The 23,053-nt window shown below is 42.1% G+C and overlaps 1 protein-coding gene across 2 annotated transcripts in view; it reads left to right on the top strand.

Annotated features, from left to right (window-relative positions):
• Positions 1-1,902: 1,902 nt before the first annotated feature.
• The window catches only part of PKP2 (plakophilin 2), a 95,083-nt gene continuing 73,932 nt past the window's right edge, over positions 1,903-23,053 (top strand). The window contains exons 1-3 of one of the 2 annotated variants that reach the window (XM_045463082.1): positions 1,903-2,208; positions 16,998-17,110; positions 17,842-18,542. In XM_045463082.1, the coding sequence (XP_045319038.1) occupies positions 1,986-2,208; positions 16,998-17,110; positions 17,842-18,542 (1,037 nt within the window). In that variant the 5' untranslated portion in view covers positions 1,903-1,985. Of the gene's footprint in view, positions 2,209-8,900; positions 9,091-16,997; positions 17,111-17,841; positions 18,543-23,053 lie in introns of those variants that run through there. The other variant, XM_045463083.1, reaches the window with a different exon arrangement.

Raw genomic sequence — 23,053 nt, 5'->3', positions numbered from 1 at the left:
TCACAAGATTTCTACGTGCTCAATATTGGTACCTACGTAAGATGATAGTCAATTACAACATCACACTTAAAAAAAAAAAAAAACTACTTGAGAGGAAAAAGTAAACCAAGTTTGGCTCAGTCAAATAAAATAAATGAGAAAAATTCCTCTCCAGTTCCCTGGTTAGGGTTCTAGATGGGGGCAGAGCTGACCTTGTGGATTATGGCTCTCCAGGCACAAAAACAGGGATGCCTCAGCTGGCCCTGTGGGGCTGGTACTGAAATGTCCTTCAATGCAGCATTTCCAGGGCTGAAATAAGAGGCCATGAGTAGAAGTGGGGCAGAGAAAGAAGAAGGGGACAGGCACTGAGTCTGTTGTTGGAAGTCTCTATCATCACTCCCCATCAGGTCACTGATCTTTTCAGTTGAATCTCAGCATCAGGGTTGAATGTTTACATCTGACTGTGTAATTGAACTCTTCACAGGGTATAATCTACTTCAGGACTGGTCCTGCTGTAAGGCATTAAGACCCACCATCCACATGACTTCACTTAAGCACTACATTCCACAAGGCTTTAGCCTGTGGCCTGCTGAGAAAGAGTGGCAAAACTATCACCACTCTGTGGTCTAGGCTTTGGGCCCCTTGATTTCCTCTTCACTCCCTGGAAGCACATGTACCTGTGCATTAAGTGTGTGTGTATGCTTAGTGGTGAATGCACAGGACAAAAGGGAAGCCGTGTTCCCCAGCCACTCCAGACCTGAATAAATGGAGTTTTGCAGTAATTGAGTGATTTGAGGGAAAGTGAACATACAAACCCAAACAATCAAAGGAAAGATTATCTTACTTAATACCAGGGATAGAGGTTTTTCTTTCTGCCTCTCAAGTCCAAAGAGGAAAATCAGGACAAGTGGCTTAGGTTGTAAACTTTAAGGTCAAGGACCCTTTCTGTTGAGCTTGGCTCTCAAGTTCTCTGAGTAGTCAACTGCGGGTGAAACAATGAATAGTATGATAAATATCAGTTGTGAAAGATCTGATTGAAAGTCAGAGGCCACTTCCATGGGCACCCAACAAAAGCCTACCACAAACAAGGCTTAATCAACATTAGCAGGGCTATTAAACAGTATCACCTATTAAAAGCGAGCTCTTCCTAGCGCCTCTTTTTGGAGTTTCTCTGTGTGGGTGTGTTCGTAAGAGACTGGGTGAGCAAGAGTGTACTGGGTACAATTTGTGTGTTTACAAGAGAAAACAGAAGCTCTCAATGAGGAAGAACATATGTTTCTGGGACGGCATCTGCGCAAAAAGTACATAGCTCCTGAAGTTGTACTAAGAAAAAAAAACTAGTTAAAAAAAGTCTTTTATTTCACACACGTCATCTTCTTGGCACATTTCCCTCCTACTGCCCTTTCTGCCCGACCTTTCTTACCCTCAGGTCCAGGAAAACCACGAAATGTTGAACAGTCTGACAGAGCCTGCCTAACCAGATATGCTACTCACTCGGGGATCCCAGAGGCAAATCTCAAGCCAGGATCAGAAATGACTCTCCAGGGCGCACCTGCCTGGAGGGCGGCCACTCTGCAATTAAGCGAAAATCACATCCCTTGCCAGGGCTGCGCGGACGCCGAGCACTGCAACTTGAGCATAGCGCGGCCCCTGCAGGCGGTATCGGAGGTGACTCGGAGGGTTTGCGCGACCCCGGGCAGACCGCGCCCCTCTCCCACCTCCCCGCGGGCGCGTCCGACTAGCCAAGGGCCGGCGCGCGCGATCGGCCCCGCCCCCGATCCCGGGCCGAGTGCGCGTGCCTGGCCGGAGCGGCGCCCCCTGCCCGAGGAGAAGCTGGACCTCAGCTCTGGAGGCCGCACTCCCCCTTGCTCGGGCCTCGCTCCAGGCGTGGGGGGCGGGGCTGGAGGCGGGGCCAGGGCGGGGCTCGAGCCAGTGTCCGGGGCTCTGCTGCAGCGTCTTCCGCAGGTCTCGCGGCAGGCTAGCGGCTCCGTCGCCTCTCCGGCCCCATGGCAGCCCCCGGCTCCCCGGCAGAGTGCGGCTACATCCGGACAGTCCTGGGCCAGCAGATCCTGGGGCAGCTGGACAGCTCCAGCCTGGCTCTGCCCTCCGAGGCCAAGCTGAAGCTGGCGGGGAGCAGCAGCCGCAGCAGCCAGGCGGCCAAGAGCCTGCGGATCCAGGAGCAGGTGCAGCAGACCCTGGCCCGGAAGGGCCGCAGCTTGGTGGGCAACGGTGAGTGGAGCCCCGCTGTCCCCCGCACCGCGCAGATCCCGCCCCTTGTCCCTTCCCCTACCCAACCCTCATTCTCAGCGCCCTGTTGCTTCGATTCGTTGCTTCCTGGGGGTGCGGGACCTGGTGTTCTGCCCACCTGTTGCTCGCCGTCCCTTTGTATGACCCGCCGCTCCTCCAGACTCTGACTTACTTGGGGAAAGCATTCTCCTAAAAGCTTATTCAGCTTCGTCTTTTATGTATTTACTTATATTAGATGCACGTGTACATCTACGTGAAAGAATTCAGTACTAGATTTTCACCCCTTCCTTAACACCCCCCCTCTTCACCCCCCCCCCACCCCAATACCGTGGACTTAATCTGGAGGCTGCGGGAGTCTATAAGCATTTTGAGATTCTGTGCAGAAATTTGGTATCATTTTTTTTTTCTGGGAGAAAATGCTTCTAGCTTTTATTAGATTTTTTTAAAAGAGTATGACTCCTCCATATATACATATATATACATATATATATATATTTTTTTTTTTTTTTGAAAATAGCTGAAAGTACTGGCCCTCCCTCTTACAACCTGTAAATTGGGATTGTAGTGCCTCGCCCAGGTACTTTAGGGCTCTCCACCTTTATGCGGAGCGAGTGGTTGATCTAGGAAGTGAAAAAATTGAGTAGGAGGCTTTGGGCGAGGGAAAAGCCACACCACCTGCGGAGGAGGAGGAGGAAGGGGACTTTGGCCCAGGCGGCCGAAGCCTTGTCTGCCTCGTTGCACCGTGCAGAAGTCCTCGTGTGTACAGCCCTGGTCTCTCCAAAAATTTAAAACGTGGAAATAAAAGCGGTTTAAAAAACACAACAGCACTATATTAGTAATTAATTGATAGGGGAGGTGGAAGGGAACACGGCAAACCGGTTGTTAAAATTAGAGAACATGATATATCATTTTCTCCCCTGCTAAAAGTCAGATGATCAGATCCGCAGAGTAACTCTTATTGTTTAATTTACTTTTTTATAAAAGCAGTAAAGGGGCACCTGTGTGGCTTAGTCGGTTGAGCGTCCGGCTTCAGCTCAGGTTATGATCTCACAGTTTGTGGGTTTGAACCCCGCATCGGGCTCTGTGCTGACAGCTTAGAGCCTGGAGCCTGCTTATGATTCTGTGTCTCCCTCTCTCTCTGCTCCTCCCCCGCTCATGCTCTGTCTCTCTCTCCCTTTCAAAAATAAATAAAAACATTAAAAAAAATTTTTTTTAATTAAAAAAGCAGTATAGGCTTATTGCAGAAAACAAGAAGAAAGAAATTGAACAGTTAAGTTGGGATATCTGTTTGTTTCCAGCAATGTTGAACTGTTTCTTTTTTGAGGACATAACTTGGGCAATGGCAAATGTAGAACCCATTAGGAAGAAAAAAAAATATTTGCAGACCAGAAGATTTAAAACAGCTGTCCCTGGGAGGATGTATTGTTTTCAGTTTGTGTTAAAGAATCCTAAAGGATCCTAAAGAATCCTAAAGGATCAGGCAGTCAGTATTTGCATGCTTGAAAGGTAAAGAGATGTTTAATGACTGTAGTTAATGTAATTGCCTGTGTGTGCCATGAATCAACTATGTGGTTTGCATTTGTTACTATGCTTTCAAAACAGTACTTCTGTGGTAGATGTTTGAATCCCCATTTTACAGATGAGGAAACTAAGCAGCTAAGTAACACTCAAGTTTCCACAGATCGTAGCAGAATTGGTATTTAAACCACCAAGCCTGAATTTTTAAACCACTCATTAGTTGTATTGTTAGCTTTTGGGTTAATACAAAATGGGGTTTTTATTAGACCCTGAGGCCTTCCTGATCCCCTATTTTCCTCTAAGTAAAAAATCTGAGGCGTTCCGAGAGTAGGGAGGTCTAGATAACGCTCAACTGCCACAGTACATGGGATAAAAAGAACCTAAATTTACATTTGAGAGTCTGACTAAAGACTCCAGGACAATTGAGGCCAATTTTTGACTGCTGGTGTCATTGCACCCATTAGTCTGTGCAGGTCCAGTGTTTAACTGAAAACAAACTAGGGTCTTCTCAGGGGACACAAGGGATGCACATTGTGTGTTCTTTCTTACTCTCAGAAAGTGGCTAGCCAGAAGAGCAACTAGACATCAACTATTCAATAAATGGGGGAAATTAACAGAAGAAGAGGGAGCATTGTTGAGCGTCTGTGTGCCTAACCCTGTTCTAAAATCTTCCTCTGTTCGCATTTCATTAAATCCTTAAAACAATTGCATAGGATAGATATGAAGCTCCATTTCACGTGTGAAGAATGTATCAGTCTCTGAATATTGGATGCTTGACTCCAAACCCACATGTGAACTGTCTTCCCTACAACGTGGCGATTCAGGTTGCTTGGTGAATTCAAGAACTACTGAATGAGTCTATACTTCATGCAGGGCATTGTGCAGGTGCTGAATTACCCATAAGACTCCCCTTGCTTTTGGGCAAGAAGTTTAAAGTCTAAAGAAGGAAACCTCCCTTAAAAAAATATGTTCTCAAATAGGAAATAGTGAGGAACCCAAAAGAAGGAGAGCTAACATAGTTTAGAAGTATGAGTTAGACTACTAGTTGAAGGAAATTTTAAAAAGCTTCTGAAAGAAATTGATATTTTAGAACTCAAAAATTCAGTAGGACTGGATATGGGACAGACATTGGAGCATTCCAGGAGAGAGCAACAGGAATATTTCATGGTTCACAGAATTGATATGGTAGAACAAATCATGTCATGGTGTTTCTGCTCTAATGCTTAGGGCAACTCCTTGAATGGCCCTGCCTTATACTAAGGAACAAAGTGTTTGAAATATTTTGATTACAACAGGAGCTTCCCTGCAAACTGAAATGCACTCAGCAGCCTACACAGAAGTACAAGTCAGGCAGAGAGATAAGGCAGCTAACAACACCTACTTACTCTAAAGCCTCAGCTTTCTGAGACTTAAAAAGGAAATCGGCTTCAAAGGAATTTAACATGTCATGCCAAGGAACAATTACCAGGGATGGTTCATGTATGTTAATTAAAGTTCTTTGAAAAGGCCTGGGGGGCTTGTGATGGTTGTGAGTATTGTTTTTAGTATTTCCGTATTACTGTCATGTCTCTAAAGTTGAAACAGACAAGCAATTGTTGAAATAGTACTGGCCTGGAAAGAATCCTGTATCAACACAAGAAAGTCTGGGAAGAAATGACCCTGGTGTTAACTGCTGTTAGTTCCAGAGCCCTGGAGAATTCTGAATTGTTGACATACCTGCAAGATTGAGGCAGTAGATAACCTGTTGAAAACAGAGATGCAGTAAATGAGGCTGATTTGTTGATAAATACCCCGCAAGGGTCTTGAATGCCTCAGTATATAGGTGGGTGGTTTTCATTGTAAATCATTCTAACTGCTGAATCATTGTTAACTCTTGGGAGGTGGGTTGGGGAGGGACGGGAAGCTGTGAAGGGGAGGTTAGAGGGATGGGGTATCAGACGTGTGTAGTAGCATTGTGAAATGAATGTATTGTGGGGAATTTAAAAAATCATTTTATAAACGTCAAAGAGAAGATATTTAAGAATTGCAAGTATTAGCAAACGAAAAAAACTTAAGTGTCCAAATCCTATTTATTACACTTATTTTGAAAGTACTATTATACTTACTACACAGTTCCCCAGGGTGCTTGAATAGGAAGAAAATCATGTTTTAAACTGTTGTATGTAATACTCATAAAACACAGTGAACAATATCCCAATAAAATTTTCACCTCCTTTGGAAATCCACCATAAAAACTTGAGGCATGTCATTTACTTAGTTTCTCTGGCCAAAAAGTTTTGAATACCTGTGATCAGAAGAAATTCTGGAGAAAGGACTGAAAATTGGCTCAGGAAGCAAAAAAGGCAATAGGCATTATTGAGGAGAGTGGGGTTGGGGTGGGGGTGATTGTTCAAATCCTGTATGAATTATTTTTTGCCAAAAATAAATTCCAGGAATGAAGCAATTCTGGGAGCCAGGTGGCTAGTCATTCAGAAAGTGGGAGGGATGGGGGGGGCGGTGGCAGAGGTATGCCCAAGCTGCTCTGATTGTAGTACATCAGTAGTCCCACCTGATTGAAAGTACCTCTGTGTCTGCCTGAAAAGCCCATGGGCCACTTTTTATTTAGTGTCTAGCAGATGGATTGCTGTGAGTACAGAAAAAATGGGGGGTGGGGGAGAGGTTGTTGTATTTGTTTATTTATTTAGAAATTCTTCTGATTATAGTTTCTCAAAGGAAATAGAACATTAGCAAAAAACGATTACAAAAAAAATATATTCCACACCCTTAGAAAAAGTGAGAACACACCCTTTATGGATAAAGTTTTGAGTAAGAGGGATCTTAGGGATCTTTCAGAATCAGTGGAGCTGTAACAGTGTTTGATTTTGATTATAAAAATTCATTGCTCTGTGTGTCACAGATAAAATGCAGGACATTTCCTTTGAGAGAAGACTGTCATTTAGGCTTTTAAAAAGGCTCCTTTAATGTTATCTATGCCCTGTCCTGGTGGTTCCACTCATGGGAACAGAGGGGAGTTCACTTGACTTAGATATTTTAGGTATTTGTTGTTCACATTGGCTCATTCTTCTGAAGTGCTGTCTTGGTTATCAACTTTAAAACTTTTTCCTCATGTGTTCAAATAAGGATATACATATTTGCCTTATTTTATCTTCAGATATAGTTATCATCGATTTTACACTAAACCTGAATTTCTGGTCTGATCAATAAAAGCTTTTTTTTTTTTTTTTTTTTTTTGCTAAGAGAGTAACCATATTATTGGCAACCTATCTTGATAGGTTGAAATATAATATGTTGCTAGAACCTCTGGAATTTATAAACCAGAGTTGATAAGTCCCATAAAAGATCATTTGGTTCCATCTCACATGATAGTCAAGAATTTTAAATTACACAATTTTGAGATAAAAATGTTATACTCCAGCTATTTTGTGCATGTACATAAATGTGTGAATACATAAACACCATACTCCTGGAAAAGTAAACAGTAAAAGGCAGTGTTGCAAGTGGGAGTAGAAAAATGGGAAAACTTCATCTTTGTATTAGAGTGAGCCTGTTCACTTGCCTAACTTCTTATGGTAAGAGTAACAGAATTTCAGGGGTGCCCGGCTGGCTCCGTCAGTTATGTGTCCGAGTCTAGATTTCCACTCAGGGCTTGATCTTGCAGTTTGTGATTTTGAGCCCTGTGTCCGGCTCTGCACTAACAGTATGGAGCCTGCTTGGGATTCTCTCTGTCTAGGCACCCCCCCCCCCCACCTTCCCTGCTCTCACTCTCTCTATCAAAATAAATAAATAATCTTAAAATTTTTTTTCAAAAAGAATAACAACTTCAGATCCTCTTATAATAGAAATATTTAAAAATCTATTTTATATCTTGTGTAATGCTATCAGTGGCAATTGGATATTGGACATAAAAACAGTTGTTATATTCTCTCAAGTTCTTCAAATGAGGTAGGGAACCCAATATGTAGACTTAGATTAAAATGCATACTTAGAAAAAAAGAACCTTGAGCACTTGAAAATGCAATTCTCCATTACCATTAAAAGAATCCATATATTTGTATCCTTGGAATAATCAGATTTCAACTTAACAATGTTGATGGGTGAGGCATCATGATCAAAGCAATCCCTTAATTTCCAGAAGAAATCATTGCTCATTAGAAGCTTAATAAATTATTTCCACTAAACCTTAAATCTCACCAACACATCCATACAATGAGAGTAAGGAGGGTCCCATGAGAATTATTGTATTGGATTACCTTTTCTCTTTGAAGGAGGAAAACAAATGGGGACTTTTCTTGATAGCTATTAGGAACTTATTATAGACCACCAAAATATTACAGAAAAATACTCAAGCCATACAGATAAGAGAATGACAATAAATATTTAGCATCCAGATGTAGACGCAACCTCGCCAAAAAGAACATAGCTTTTCTACTCAGGAAGAAAGATTCTGCTTACGTTAGGGGGAAAGAATTTTTTCCTCCTCTTTCTATTCCCAGAATGACAGAGAAACAGAAAATATTTGAGCACCTTCCATCCACTCCAAGGCAAGAGCACACATGTGACTACCACCTTCATATTTTGGCCCCACTATGGCGATCCACAGGATAGACGTCAGCCTGAAGCATCAAGTGCAAACTGAACTTATAGAACTGGGATATTTTGAATGTATAAGGAAATATGACTAACAATTAACTCCTCAAGTGCTGATGCAAGACTGTACTAGAAGCAGTAGTAAAAGATGCTATTCTTTATGTCAGGATGTGAAAATTTACCTAGAAAAGATAAACTCTTCCTGCTTTAATCTGGCCTCCAACCCATTCTCCACCTCACTCCTGGAGTAAACTCTCTAAAGTCTCAATGCATCATTTCTTGATTTAAATTCCTTCAGTTCCTTGCTGTTTTCTACATAGCCATTCTATGAGTAAAATCGTCATTCAGCATGGCATTCCAAGTTCTTCAGGGTCTGATGCCTGCAACTTCTCAAACTTCATCTTATCACCACCACTCCCACTCCCCCACCAAACAAACACGTGTGACTTATCTTCCTTTGTGTTCCTATTCCTGTGGCCCTCATTCCTCCCTTCTCTTGGCCTGGTTAACTCTTACCTGCCCCTCAAAACTCAGTTCAGTTGTGCCCTTGGATAGACACTATCTCAGAGGGTAGAGAGAGATCTCGAATGCAAGTTAAAGGTTTGATATTTGCGAGTCACAGAAGATGTTTAGCAAGGGAGAAACCTGAAAAATGCAGGGGATTTCTGACAGTACATTTGGAAGATTTGGTGAGAGGAGGATTTTAAAGGAGAAGGGACAGCAGCTCTGAATGAGTCGGGAGGGAAGAGACTAGCTGTGGTAAGTGACAGGCAGTATAATGATTGAGACTTGTTACGAAAACCTGTAGTGAGTTTTTAAAAGAAAATAATTAACTTTGTGAGTTCTGTAAATTCATCATTTTGACACTGTGAGTATGATGTGATATTTGTCATTGCAGTTCTGAAGTTATCATTAGGGATATCTCAGCAAATGAATTGGCAGAAATGCCACAGTAAGAAGACACATCACAGGAATTAATAGATTTAGAAACTTCCAGGATGTATCAACTTAGTACTTTACCGGTGTGCTTATATTATAATCACACATTCTGCTTATCCGGCTGCTCAAGCAAAATGCATGATACAGACACCTGCAGTACATCAGGGCTTTTGTAATAGGTATTTTTGTAGTCATCTAGAGCAGTAATTTGAGGATTGTCCCCCAAATGCCATAAATGGATCTATCAGAGGAAAATCTCAAACTGGTTAGGGGCCTCCTAAAAAATAAAAACTTCTGGTGACTGGTTGATATGTTGTGTGAGGGTTAATAGTCATTGACTAGATCCATCATGGCACATGGAGCATGTGGCCCGTTCTGTGAGGAGAGCTGGTCTGTTTGTGGCACATTCACATTCATTGGAAGGCAGCCGTGCTATACTCACCACTGTATCACCAATGCTGACTGCTGGAGTATCAACTTTGTAAGAAGTCGTAGCTATCCAACCATATACCCAATATACCAGTTGTTTCTTGTATTTGATTATGGAAGTTGTGTTAACTGGTCACAATAAGCACTGCGCACTTTTTGTTCATTTTTCAATAATGCAGAACATTAATAGATTTTGACCTACTTTGAAATAATTCTTTGCATTAGTTTTAAACCGACAAATTCTGTTCATTTTCCAGCCTGAGCAAGAACTCACCTGAGTTGTATGCATGTTTAGAATTGTGGTTTCCATAAATATCTGTTCATTGTTCTTAGTAAGAACAGAAGATAAATATATGTGTGTGTATACACATATATAAATAAATTTTAATGTAAGTTCAGGAAAGTGAATCCTGGGTCATATGCCCACACAGGCAAAAGAAAAATCCGTCACCAGTTCCAGAGTCCTGAGGTATGGTTCTTGACAGGTCCTAATGAATTTCATGTTGTTTTTTTGTTGTTGTTTTTTTTTTAATTTTAACATTTATTTATTTCTGAGGGACAGAGAGAGACAGAGCATGAGCAGGGGAGGGGGATACAGAGAGAGACACAGAATCCAAAACAAGCTCCAGGCTCTGAGCTGTTTGTTAGCACAGAGCCCAACACGGGGCTTGAACTCACGAACTGTGAGACCGTGACCTGAGCTGAAGTGGGAAGCTCAACCGACTGAGCGACCCAGGCACCACATGAATTTCATGTTTTAAGCTCCTACTTTGGTTGGTAAATGACTTTAAGGAGCCATTTAAATATGAATTTCTCTATACAAATTCATTCTGATCAGCTTCAAGATGCCGGCTCACCTATAATGCCATGCCCCCAATTTTACTCTTAGTGAAGAAATTAAATTTCTTTTTAATTATTTTGAGAGAGAGAGAGAACAAGGGAGGGGAAGAGAGAAAGAGAATTCCTAGCAGACTCTGGATTGTCAGCGCAGAGCCTAGCATGGGGCTTGAACTCATAAACCATGAGATCATGACCTAGAGGAAATCAAAAGTTGGATGCTTAACTGACTGAGCCACGCAGGTGACCAGAAGTTAAAGCTTTTTAAGGTGTGTGAAGAGAACTGTTACCTAGAGGTTGCTGGTGAAAGGCCAAATACAAGCTTTTAGACCTCCAGGCTCTCTGTCCACCATAAGACCATTGTCAGCCCACACTGTGAAGGCAACGTCTTGTGAGCGTCAGCACAGTTAAGTGGAGCGTTTAAATCAACACTAGAAGTAAACACCTGCTGATTTCTATGTATACATTTAGTCATACCTGTTTTCACTGGAATTTCTTCTATCTCGAGCTCTACAAGTACTCTTCTTATAGTCAAATCAGGTTTTTAACCATGCTGGTGGAGAGTCATAGAAGAGAGTACAAGAAGTGAGTACTAGAAATTTGAAAGAAAAGATGCTTTTCTGAATGCAAATGATACTCTAACAGAGGTTTTGTTTGTCTGTTTAGCTCTTCTCAATTGTCTATTTACCATGAGGGAAGCTCGAGTTGATTTTTTAAATGTGCTCAGGGGCGCCTGGGTGGCGCAGTCGGTTAAGCGTCCGACTTCAGCCAGGTCACGATCTCGCAGTCCGGGAGTTCGAGCCCCGCGTCGGGCTCTGTGCTGACAGCTCAGAGCCTGGAGCCTGTTTCCGATTCTGTGTCTCCCTCTCTCTCTGCCCCTCCCCCATTCATGCTCTGTCTCTCTCTGTCCCAAAAAATAAATAAATGTTGAAAAAAAAAATTTGTAAATGTGCTCAGATACAGGTAATAAAGTCACAGTAGAAGCTTCTCAATTTGATTTTGTAAGTGTATTAAATTTAACCAGTTCGGTAATAAAGCCACTCACAAAACCCACAAACAAAAAACTGATTATGGAAGTTAGTTTATTTTTAACCCTGACAACAATCCATTATTTTGGACAGTACTGGCATACATAACCAGAAACCAAGATATTTTCTCCCAACCGCTGCTTAGGGAATCATATCATTCAGATTAATGTTCAGACCAGGAAAGAGAGAAAATTACATCATCACGTGAGGTGAACACCTGTGCAGTCTTCCAGGCAGTTCGGCATCCTTCCACCATCAAAACCCAGTCCCATCACCACCCCTACCCCTACCATTGCTTTGAGCTGAACTTCTTGTTATTTGTGGAGGTGGGGTTTCAAGTTGTTCTGTAACTACCTCATTCATTTCCCTTAAAGTGGGTTCCATAAAGTGTCAATGGTGTTCTTAGAAGAAGAGGTATGGATAATGTTGCCCAAGTAATATTAATTTAAAATAGTTCCTATAAATATTACCTTCTTTAGGAAACTCTAGAACACATTACACACTGTACAAATGAAATGAATGGCTGGAAAAACCACAATATCATTGTGATTGTCAGTGGCTGGGTCCATCACAAATAACCAGAAAAAGTTAAATTCAGTGTCACTGGTAAATCTACCAGAATAAAAACTCTGAGATACAACACAGTGTAAATTGAAGCATGCACACTAGTTTATCCCTCATTCTAGAACAGATTAATTCATGCAAAAGTGTACAAAATGTTTGTAACCCAAATTCTATTTTATTTTTTTAATTTTTTTTTAAGTTTATTATTTTACAGAGACGTTGCATGCGGGAAGGGGCAGAGAGAAAGAGGGAGACAGAGAATCCCAAGCAGGCTCCATGCTGGCAGCGCAGAGCGTGACGTGGGGCTCGAACTCACGAAGCCATGAGATCATGACCTGAGCCAAAACTAAGATTCGGATGCTCAACTGAGCCACCTAGGCGCCCCCTCAAATTCTATTTTAAAAACTATATCTCATTTTTGCACGTTTCTTTACAATTTTAAAAGCATTTATATATGTGCTTTCTCAAGTAAACCTCTGTCTCAGCAACTCTGTTAGTAACCGGAATTAAGGGAAACTGAGTCATCTGAGTGATTTGTCTAGGCACACAGGAAGGGGTGGAGTGGAGGCTCCAGGCCAAGTCCACAGATTTCTTCCATTTAGGGAAGATACCTGCGTCATTTTGTGAAGTAAACAAATTCTTTGAAATATAGGGATACCCTAATATTCCATGTTAGAAGACCTGAATTTTCATATTGCATTTATTGAATCAGGGTGTGCCTGTAAATATGCTGTTTTTGTTTGCTTTGTTGTTTCTGGGTTGGAGAAGGGCATGCCTGAGTTTTTATATGTGTTCAGTAGTCATCATTACATATTTTATCTTTCAAACAGAAAATGGCTTGTTTAAAGAGATTAGTTTCCATCCTGATTAATACGTATCCTTTTTTTTTTTTTTAAATCTCACCCAGTTCAAAATTTCTTTAAAATCTTAGCATACAGCTGCTAATTCACCTTTAATCCACTATACTGATCTCAAACCCATGACTGCCTAGTCAAATCAATCTGCATTACTTGTTGTTTGAGATTGTCCCTTTAACCAGAGAAACCTGCAAGCAGAGTATCAGGAGTCACAAGCTTTCTAGCACAGGAAGAGAGTCTGTGGCGTAAAGATCCAAGCTTATTTTATTCCTTGTTCCCAACTGTGTTACAGTTATTTTGGGAACCAGTAAACCGGTCTCAGTTCATAGATCCGAAAACCGAAGGAGAGGCTTCCTTATAAGGACTTATGTTGGGAAATAAAGATTTAATAGTTAGAGAGTATTTGGAGTTACCCAGATAAAGGTTCTCAAGGAAAGAGAATGATTGCTTTTGGTCTTCACATCCAAACCTATGATGATAATCCCACCAGAGCTTTGGCAAATGGCAATTTCATAAAGACCACAGTGCAGTCAAATAGCAGAGACCAGTAGAAATGAGACCCAGAGTTCAAACGTGATACAAAACCGCTTTGCAATTTGAAGCAAATAACTTAGGGGCGCCTGGGTGGCTCAGTCAGTTAAGCGGCTGAGTTTGGCTCGGGTCATGACCTCAGAAGCTCCTGCGTTCAAGCTCCACTGTCGCACAGAGCCCACTTCGGATCCTCTGTCTCCCTCTCTCCCTTCCCTTCCCTGCGTTTCTCTCTCTCTCTCTCTTTCAAAAATAAATAAATAAGTATTAAAAAAAATAATAAACCAAGTCACTTAAGTTTCCCTGTTTATAAAAGGAGGTGATAGTAGCTGACTGCATCACAGGCATATTGAAAACAAACATATAAAAATAATTTGCGCTCTTTTCAAAAGCAAGTGATATTGAGCTATAAGGAGTTCATGTAAGTTCCTTTAAAAAGCCTTATAGCCCCCAGCAACACTGTGAGTTAAACATCTTACTTAAGTGGGCCTGATGATAAAACTCACTGATTACCCTCCTGTTCTGGTAGGATACATTGTTTCACTGGATCTTTTCCAAAGATTCTTAACACATTTCAAATATCCTTGCAGGAATCTCAGCTTGAAAACGGAAGTAGCCCCCTATTAACTGTTTTCTAGAATGTCTACCTTTTCCTGGAAGTAGGGCAAGGGTAATACTTAATACTGCAGGTGATCATGGGCTGGAGGGGGCCCTGGAAGAAATTTCCATGTTTTTTGTTTTTTTTTTTTACATCTTCCACCATGTCACTGGAATTCATTGTTCTAGCTACCATCCACATATGTATGTCATTAATATTTTCCCAGTCTAGATTGTCCCTGACTCATATATTCAGTTTTCATATAATCTAAAATTTTGAAACTACTTTTTTGAAAGACAGTAAATTTGATTTCTTATATATCAGGTAACCAATAATTTTCTACTTGGCCGTAACGTCTGTAAAAAAGACTTCTCTTTTATTGGAGTCGGGCACAGTCTGAGCATGCTCCTGCCTCTCCCCCAGCCTCTCCTGCCTTTCTACATCCCTAGTGCTGAGGGCACCCTGGGCCCAGACCCTTCAAGATTAGAGCCAGGATGTTCCCTGGACCTGCCAGCCAGCCTCCTTTTCCATACCAGCAGGACCCTTGCTGCCTTGCTTTTCTGATAGCCTGGGGTGGAGAGCAGGGGTGACAGAGTTGTGGGGCCTAAGACAGCCTCTGCAAACCAGCCTGGAGCCTCAGGCAGGTTTTGAGAATTGAGCCCTTAAGGCCTCATAGCCTTTGCTCTAGGGTTGTAGAGAATTCCTTTCCCTCATTCAGTGCCCAGGTTCCAGACATTCTCTGTCATTGAGGTTAAAAATAAGGGGCTATCTGGCCGTTTGCCTGCCCTTATGGAGAAACCAGGCTCTAGAAACAGCAGATGCCTGGCTTACCTCACCTTCCATGGTCTATAGAAAGGTGACACTTATAAGCCTGTAGCTGTCCCCCCTAACCCCTCAGGACCCTTTGAGGCCTGAAACTGTTTACCGGCTAGGTTTGTTGGCTCCAGGAAATAAGACACACGTATAAACATAATTTGGAATGGATTCATACTTTTTAGTTCTCTGACAACAACAATCTCAATCCCCCCACCCCCTCAAAATATGTGATTCTATTTTTAAAAAATGTGAATCTATTGTTAGCCTTTGAAATTTTGACTTTATAATAATCTTGTTGGGAAAGTATGTTGGTATGTTCCAATGGTGTTGGAAAGACACTGCCTGTGTTTTATTCTCCACATCCTTTATGAGTCTGAAACCTGAGAGCGTTCATTGAGTATTTTTTCCTCTGATTTTTAAAGGAAAAGGAAATTTTGGTTAAAATCAGGGAACCAGAAATTTCCTAAGTTTTACGGATCTGTGATTTTTTAAATTTTTTTTTTTTCAACGTTTATTTATTTTTGGGACAGAGAGAGACAGAGCATGAACGGGGGAGGGGCAGAGAGAGAGGGAGACACAGAATCGGAAACAGGCTCCAGGCTCTGAGCCATCAGCCCAGAGCCCGACGCGGGGCTCGAACTCCCGGACCGCGAGATCGTGACCTGGCTGAAGTCGGACGCTCAACCGACTGCGCCACCCAGGCGCCCCTGTGATTTTTTTTTTTTAATTTTAATGCTTATTTATTTTTGAGAGAGAGAGAGGAAGACACAGAATCAAAATCCAAAGGAGGCTCCAGACAATGAGCCACCAGCATAGAGTCCGACGTGGGGCCCAAACTCACGAACCGTGAGATCATGACCTGAGCCGAAGTTGGACACCCAGCTGACTGAGCCACCTAGGTGCCCCAGATCTGTGATTATTTGGATTATCATCATCATTATTATTATTTTTAAGGCAGTGGGAGATTATTAAAGAGGAACAAATACAAAGCTGAGAGAAGGGGCCGCCTGGGTGGCTCAGTCAGTTAAGCATCCGACTCTTGGTTTTGGCTCAGGTGGTGATTTCACCATTCCGTGGAGTCGAGCCCCTCATTGGGCTCTGCGCTGACAGCGCAGAGCCTGCTTGGGATTCTCTCTCTTCCTCTCTCTCTACCCCTCCCCTGCTTGCTTGCTCTCTCAAAATAAATAAACATTAAAAAAAAAAAAGCTGAGAAAAAGATAAAGGAGGTAGAAGAGGGTCACAACACTGCCCTCTACCACCCCCTCCTCAAAGAGAAGTATTTTAAGAGATCTGCATCCATTGAGAAGGCCCTACAGCCCCACAGAGTGAGCAGGGAGGGCTGCCTCCTACTGTGTTTGTAGAGGAGTGGGCTGAATTAGACCACCAAACTAAGAGAGAATCTTGTAAGTACACAAAAGCACTCATCTATAGTTCTGAGGTTGATTTTCGTCTCCTGCCTAACTCATGTTGCCAAATACCTCAACCCCAGGCTTGGCCCTTTTTAAGCTGATCTATGTTTTCTTTGACCACAGTGACCCACCTTACTGTTTTTACAAGCTGTCTTATCTAGTAGTGTTGAGTCACTGTTATATTTGTCACCATTATATTTATTGCCTACACCTACATCCTTCTTAGGAAGCTTCTGAATTCCTGCCCTGGGAATAAAGTTCTCCTCTGACTTAAGAAATGGAAAATTTATGGGATGGACCACCTAAGCCAATAAGTGATTCCCCAATTCCTCAGTATTATAACAAACACTTTTGGATCTTTGTGCAAATCTTCTCTCCCCTTTGTTCCTTTTTCTTACCAAAAAAAAAAAAAAAAAAAAAAAAGTAATAACTAATTTTTAAAAATATTTTTTTATTTTTCAACTTTCATTTTGAAAAGCTCATAAAGAATGTTGTGAAACCTTTCTTCACTTCCCACATCTAAGGGTGATGTTAAACCAACACTTAAAAACACTAATACTTGGTATTGGTCTTAATTACTTAAATTTAAAGTACACTATTATTATATAATCCTTAACTACCAGTTGGCCTACTTAATATTTTACTATATGCTTGATTGCAGGAAATCTTCACCGAACCAGCAGTGTTCCTGAGTATGTCTATAACCTGCACTTGGTTGAAAATGATTTTGCCGGTGGACGTTCTCCTGGTACTAAAACCTATGACATGCTAAAGGTAGGATACCGAAGAATCACCTACTTATCAGATTACCATGAAAACATTTTTAAGCTTCCATAGATATTTTTTTGTAGATCTTTATTTATTTTTATTTTTATTTTTTTAAGTAAGCTCTGTGCCCAACGTGGGGTTTGAACTCATGATCCCGAGATCAAGAGTCACATGCTCTACCAACTGAACCGGCCAGGCACCCCTTCCATTGATTATTTTTTAATATTTATCTTTCCCAAATATTGCCATTTCCTAGATGAATTACATGAAGATTGCTTTTGTGTGGACACCATGGAAAACCGGGGACTTTAAATAGTGTCACATCTGGGGCACCTGGGTGGCTCAGTCAGTTAAGCGTCTTGATTTCAGTTCAGGTCATAATCTCGTGGTTCGTGAGTTCAAGCCCCACGTCGGGCTCTCCGCTCTCACAGTGCAGAGTCTGTTTTGGATCCTGTGTCTCCCTCTCTCTACCCCTCCCCTTCTTGCTCTCTCTCTGTCTCTCTCAAAAATAAATAAACATGAAAAAAATTTTTTTGCAATAAAATAGTATCAAATCTTAGTACAAAAAACTTAGTGCAAAACTTAGTACAAATAACGAAGTCTCTTTTTTAGAAAAGGGGCCAACCTCTTCATGTGATTCAGAGACACAGACATCTTATTTAATAGTCATGGAGTAGTTGGTCTTCAACAGAGATGAAAACTGATTTATGCCTCATTTAAACTTGATTGCTCTGCAGCCAGGCACCACTGCCACTTATGAAAATCGCTGGGGGAGAGGAACCGCACAGTACAGTTCACAGAAGTCCATGGAAGAACGATCCTTGAGGCAGCCTCTGAGGAGACTTGAGATTTCTCCAGACAGCAGCCCTGAGAGGATTCATTACTCACACAGTGATTACCAGTACAGCCACAGAAGCCAGACCGGACACACTTTGCGGCACCAAGACAGCAGGAGATCCACCCTCCTTCTGCCACCTAGATATGCTCGCTCCGAGATTGTTGGTTTCAGTCACTCTGCAGCCATGAGCAAACATCGCCACTATGACACCTACCACAGACAGTACCAGTACGGCTCTGTTAACGACGCCGTTTTTGACCCTGTTCCCGTCAACCCGGTGGTGCTCACGTACCCCAGGCCAGGGACCAGTCACAGCATGGGCAACCTTTTGGAGAAAGAGAACTATCTGACTTCAGGGCCTGCCGCTGGGCAGGTCAGGCCACTGGTGCCGCTGCAGCCTGTCACTCAGAACAGGGCTTCTCGGTCCTCCTGGCATCAGAGCTCCTTCCACAGCACTCGCATGGTGAGGGAAGCCGGGCCCAGTGTCACTGTAGATTCAGGCGGGAGGAGGACACACATGACTGTTGGCCAAGTGGCAGCAGGTGGAGGAAGTGGGAACATGCTCACGGAGAGAAGCGCTTTCACCGACTCCCAGCTCGGGTGAGTCCCCTTGTCAATCTGTGGGACAGTCAGTGCCAGCACATTCTGTTCCCACAGGCCTTAGGGTGTGAGCTGGCACTTCTGGGGCCGCAGAGAAAGGCTTCCAGAGATAAGTGATTAAAATAATGACTTTTCAGGCAGCTGCCTAATTGACAGATTAGCCTATTTACCTCAGGGACAGGGGCCAAGCTACCTGTTCCTATGGCAGCTTTGTGGGGAAATGTGACATTTAGTCCATCTGTTCCAAATTAGATGCCAGCTGAAGGGCTGGCCACCCCTTGGCTGTGTGAAAAGCTGCTCTGAATGGGAGCTAACTCCAGAGTAGACCAAGAAATGGGTAATTGCATGCATTTGCTCAATCATTCCTTGAAATGAAGGAAAGAAGGAAAAAATGCTTACTGCCCGTGCTAAGAGTGAACTTCATATGCTATTTTGATGACTACTGTCCTAAAAAGATGGAGAGTTAAGTAAGTAAAGCAGCTAATTTCTAGGTGCTGATACAGATGCTTTTACTTTTTGATTCTAGCAGCAGTGATTTGGAGGGTATTTTTTTGGCAATACTGAATAATTCATCAAATTTTCTAAGTCATTCTTTTGCCTCTCATATTGACTTTATGGCTCATCTAATCTAACCTTTGGAACTTAACTCATTCAGGTTTAATGATGGAGTACAAATTTCATGAACTGAGGAAGTTACTAAGAGAAAAAGGTTGAGACATTATTTGATTATTAAATCAGTAACTCCCAAAATAATGATGTAGTATTATTATAGTAAAACATTAAATATGTGGTTGTTTTAATTTCTAAAATTGCTTAGTGGAAGTTGTCATCTCTCATGATCCCTGTAAGAGAAATTGACTTAATACTCATTGACTGGGCAGGCCCTGGTGATAAAAGATACTAGGATTCATCTAATCTTGAAGCAGGAAATATGTTTTATAAAGCAAAACTGAGCATGAGACTTCTAGCATTTCTTTTTTTTTTTTTCTTAAGTTTATTTATTTTGAGGGAGAGCCAGCACAAGTGGGGGTGGGACTGAAAGTTGGAGGCGGGTGGAGAGAATCCCAAGCAGGCTTCTTACTCTCAGCATGGAGCCCAGTGTGGGACGTGAACTCAACGAACTGTGAGATCATGACCTGAGCCAAGATTGAGAGTCAGACGCCTAACTGATTGAGCCACTCAGGTGCCCTGAGACTTCTAAGATTTCTTACTGAAAGCTGATCTTTGTCAATATGAACATACTTAGAAGAAAATGCATGAGGTCATTATTTGTGGAGGAAAAAGCTGATCAAGGCTTTTAAATGGACAATTTAAAATTTATTAAATGCCTACTATATCCTAAGATTTGTGCTTGGCACAGTTTTCACACAGTGATTTTAGCAATAACAGAACTCTCATGCCACATCCTCTGACAATTAGCCTTCTTCTCTTCCTCCATCTGTGTGTCCCCATGCTTCTTGAGCCACCCTGTCACTTCTCGGTCTCCTCACTCTGCTGCATTTGGCTTCAGTCCCCACCATTTCACTGGAACATTGTCCTCACCAATGGCTGCCTTTTTGCTATATCCAAAGTAGACACATATTTAGTCCTTATAATACTTGGCCTTTGGGCAACATTTGACAGCAGGGTCTCTGAAGTTCTCTCTCCCATGGTTTCCAGGGCATCAGCCTCTCCTGGTTTTCCACTCGCCTCTCAAGCCACATCTTCATATTCTCTGAGTGCTCCTTTTCTGCATGCCTGGGGAGGTCATCTTTAGTAACCTTCGTCTTCCTGGTCTGGGTGCTCTTCCAGAGAGGCCCGTGTACCTTGAATCCTCATGATTCCCGAAGTTTTATCTTCAGAACCATCCTCTATCCTGAAATTCTGTCTAGATCTGCATGCATTTCCAGCAACCTCCTGGACATCCTACACTCAGTATATGAAAAACTAGATTTATTAGCTCCTCCTTACTGTCTACTCCTAACCATCTCCTTATACTGAAGTCGTGCCATTTACAAACCTAGAAGTCATGCTTATCTTCACCCCTCCCCAGTCACATCACCATATTTTAACCTCCTTAATGGGCCTTAAATGTTTACCCTTCTGTCCGTCTTTATTGCACATGTCTCTTCCTGTGGTCTTACTCAGAACTGTTCTCTGGCCATTAGAATGATCTTCACAAATCTAATTGTTTCTCTGCCCAGATTATAACCTTTCCATAATTCCACCAAGTTTTCATACTATGCAGCATGGCACACATGGACCAGCCCGTGTTTTCACCTCCGCTTATCACTCCAGTCCCATCTCTTTCTACTCTCCTTCACCTTTCCTCACCGCCATCCGCACACACTCCCCCCACTACAAACCACTTGAAACTTCTTCACTTTCTTCTTCCTTACTGCCTTCCTTTTTTTCCATCTAGCCATCTCTCTCTGTCTCTGTCTCTTTGCCCCCAGTAGCTCTGGTTTTGCCTGGCTACTCACGATACTGGATGTGGCTCAGATACTGCCTATTTCCTGATGATGCCCCTCACAATCTAGATGCCCCAGATAGGTGCACTGTGTGGGTGTCTCTACCAGAATAATACATCGTGGTTGTTCATTTCTTACCTGCTTTCCCTCTAGACTTTGAACTTCCTGTGAGTGTCTAATCATCTTCATATTCTCAGTACCCTAAAACAGAGGCAGGCCCAGTGTAGGCACTATATAAATATATGGGAAGAGAACAAAAGAATTAAGGAAGGAGGAAATGAAATAGAAACTCTTTACTTTTTGCAATCTAAGTTCTTTTTGTTGCTCAGATTCTAGAAGTATTAACTATGCTATTTAGGGTTATTGTTGTAATGGACAGGGCAGGTTTCATTAGAATAATCCTATCTAAAAGAATAGAAAGAACACTTGGGAGTCAAGAAATTTAGAATAAAGGGTAAGACTTATATTCTTGACAGTTCCTAAGTTGCCATTCTAGGGAAATCATAAAAACGAACTCTTCTTGAAATTTTTGTTCTGTTCATAAAACGAGAAGGGGGTCAGAGGTATTTCCTATAACGAGGAGAATAGGTGATCAAAGTGACATCCATGCCTAATGCCTAGATTTATGGTGTCTACGTCTCCCTTTCTTTAGTGTGCCCTTGGCATTTCAGCTCTCCAGGCTGCCTCCTGAGAGCCCTGGCTCTGGGACCACACCCTGTGTTCTCCTTTGCCCTGCATTCTGGCCCCTGTTTTTGGAATCTATATTTTTCTTTCTTTCTTTCTTTCTTTCTTTCTTTCTTTCTTTCTTTCTTTCTTTCTTTCTTGTTTGTTTGTTTAGTGGAAACCCCACGTGTAAAGAAGAGGTCTTTCATGTATGTGGAACATTCCTACAGAGTAGGGAGATAGAATTATAAACCTACATAATAACATAAGATATGAAACAATGGATCTTTCTTTCCAAAAGAAGAATGGCTGGCCAGTTACTAAGGTAGCTGAAAACCAAGACATTGGAGTAAAAGACAGTCAGTATCTGTTTAAATCAGACTGCTGAGAAAGGTTTAAGAAATCACCAAATAAAACATTCCAGGTCTGTTTTTCTGAAAATATGATTTTCGTACCTGTGGGGAACTAGTGGTTCAACAAATGAATATTAGGCTCCTCCTGTGTACCCAGCACTGCAAGAGGTAGAAACGGCATGGAGAGGATCAGTGAAAAAGAAAATGAGACACATCATCAAGTGCTAGGTTATGGAAATTCAGAGAACAAAAGAGCGTTGTGCTCTGAGATTAGTAGATGGAGCCTCTGGAGAGAGATTGAATCTCTAGTAGGATTACCAGTGAAGTTTGTGACAGCAGCACAGAACAGAAAAATTCTTCCACATCCTGTTAGTTACCAATCTCTTCAGTTTTTTGATTCGAGTCTCTTTCAGCTATATCTTTCTTTCCATTTCCATTTTTAATGGCCCAGTTCAAGGCTTTATTGCCTCAGCTAAGACTCTTACAGTTCCCTCAAAACGGCCTCTAGAAGTACGTATCTCCACCAGAGGCATATTCCCAAAGCAGTGCTTTAATCACACTTCAATCTTTACGGGAATTGCATTTCCTGAGCATCTGACCACACGCGGGAGCTCTCCATTCATCGTCTTATGTTTGTTTGGCCCTCTGAGGTGTAGCCCCATTAATACATAGAATATCTGGGGACCTGCCTCGGGTGGGGCTGTGTTGTTAGCTGGCAGGAACAGTGGTTGCTGAAGGATTGCACACGTGAAAAAGTACCATTTTTTAATTTTTTCCTACATCATCTCATATTCTGACCAATGATACCATACACTGCTTCCTCTTGCATTTTTCATATACATTGACATCATTTTAACATTCTCTGAAGTTGTTAAAAAAAAAAAAAAAAGACTTCTGGAGAATGTGTTCAGGTGAAAATGGGGCCCAGGTGCAACTACTCTTCCTGATTCTCCTCCCTGCCCCCTCCCTCCCCCCCCCACCCCAGCCCCATCTCCCAAGCACATTTCTGTAGGCTTCAGGAAGTGCTTTGTAATTGGGTAGGAAG

The sequence above is a fragment of the Leopardus geoffroyi genome, chromosome B4 (assembly GCF_018350155.1).
Source record: "Leopardus geoffroyi isolate Oge1 chromosome B4, O.geoffroyi_Oge1_pat1.0, whole genome shotgun sequence".
Classification (NCBI taxonomy): Eukaryota; Metazoa; Chordata; class Mammalia; order Carnivora; family Felidae; genus Leopardus; species Leopardus geoffroyi.
The sequence above is the reverse complement of the archived record's forward strand: the minus strand, read 5'-3'. Positions and strand labels throughout refer to the sequence as shown.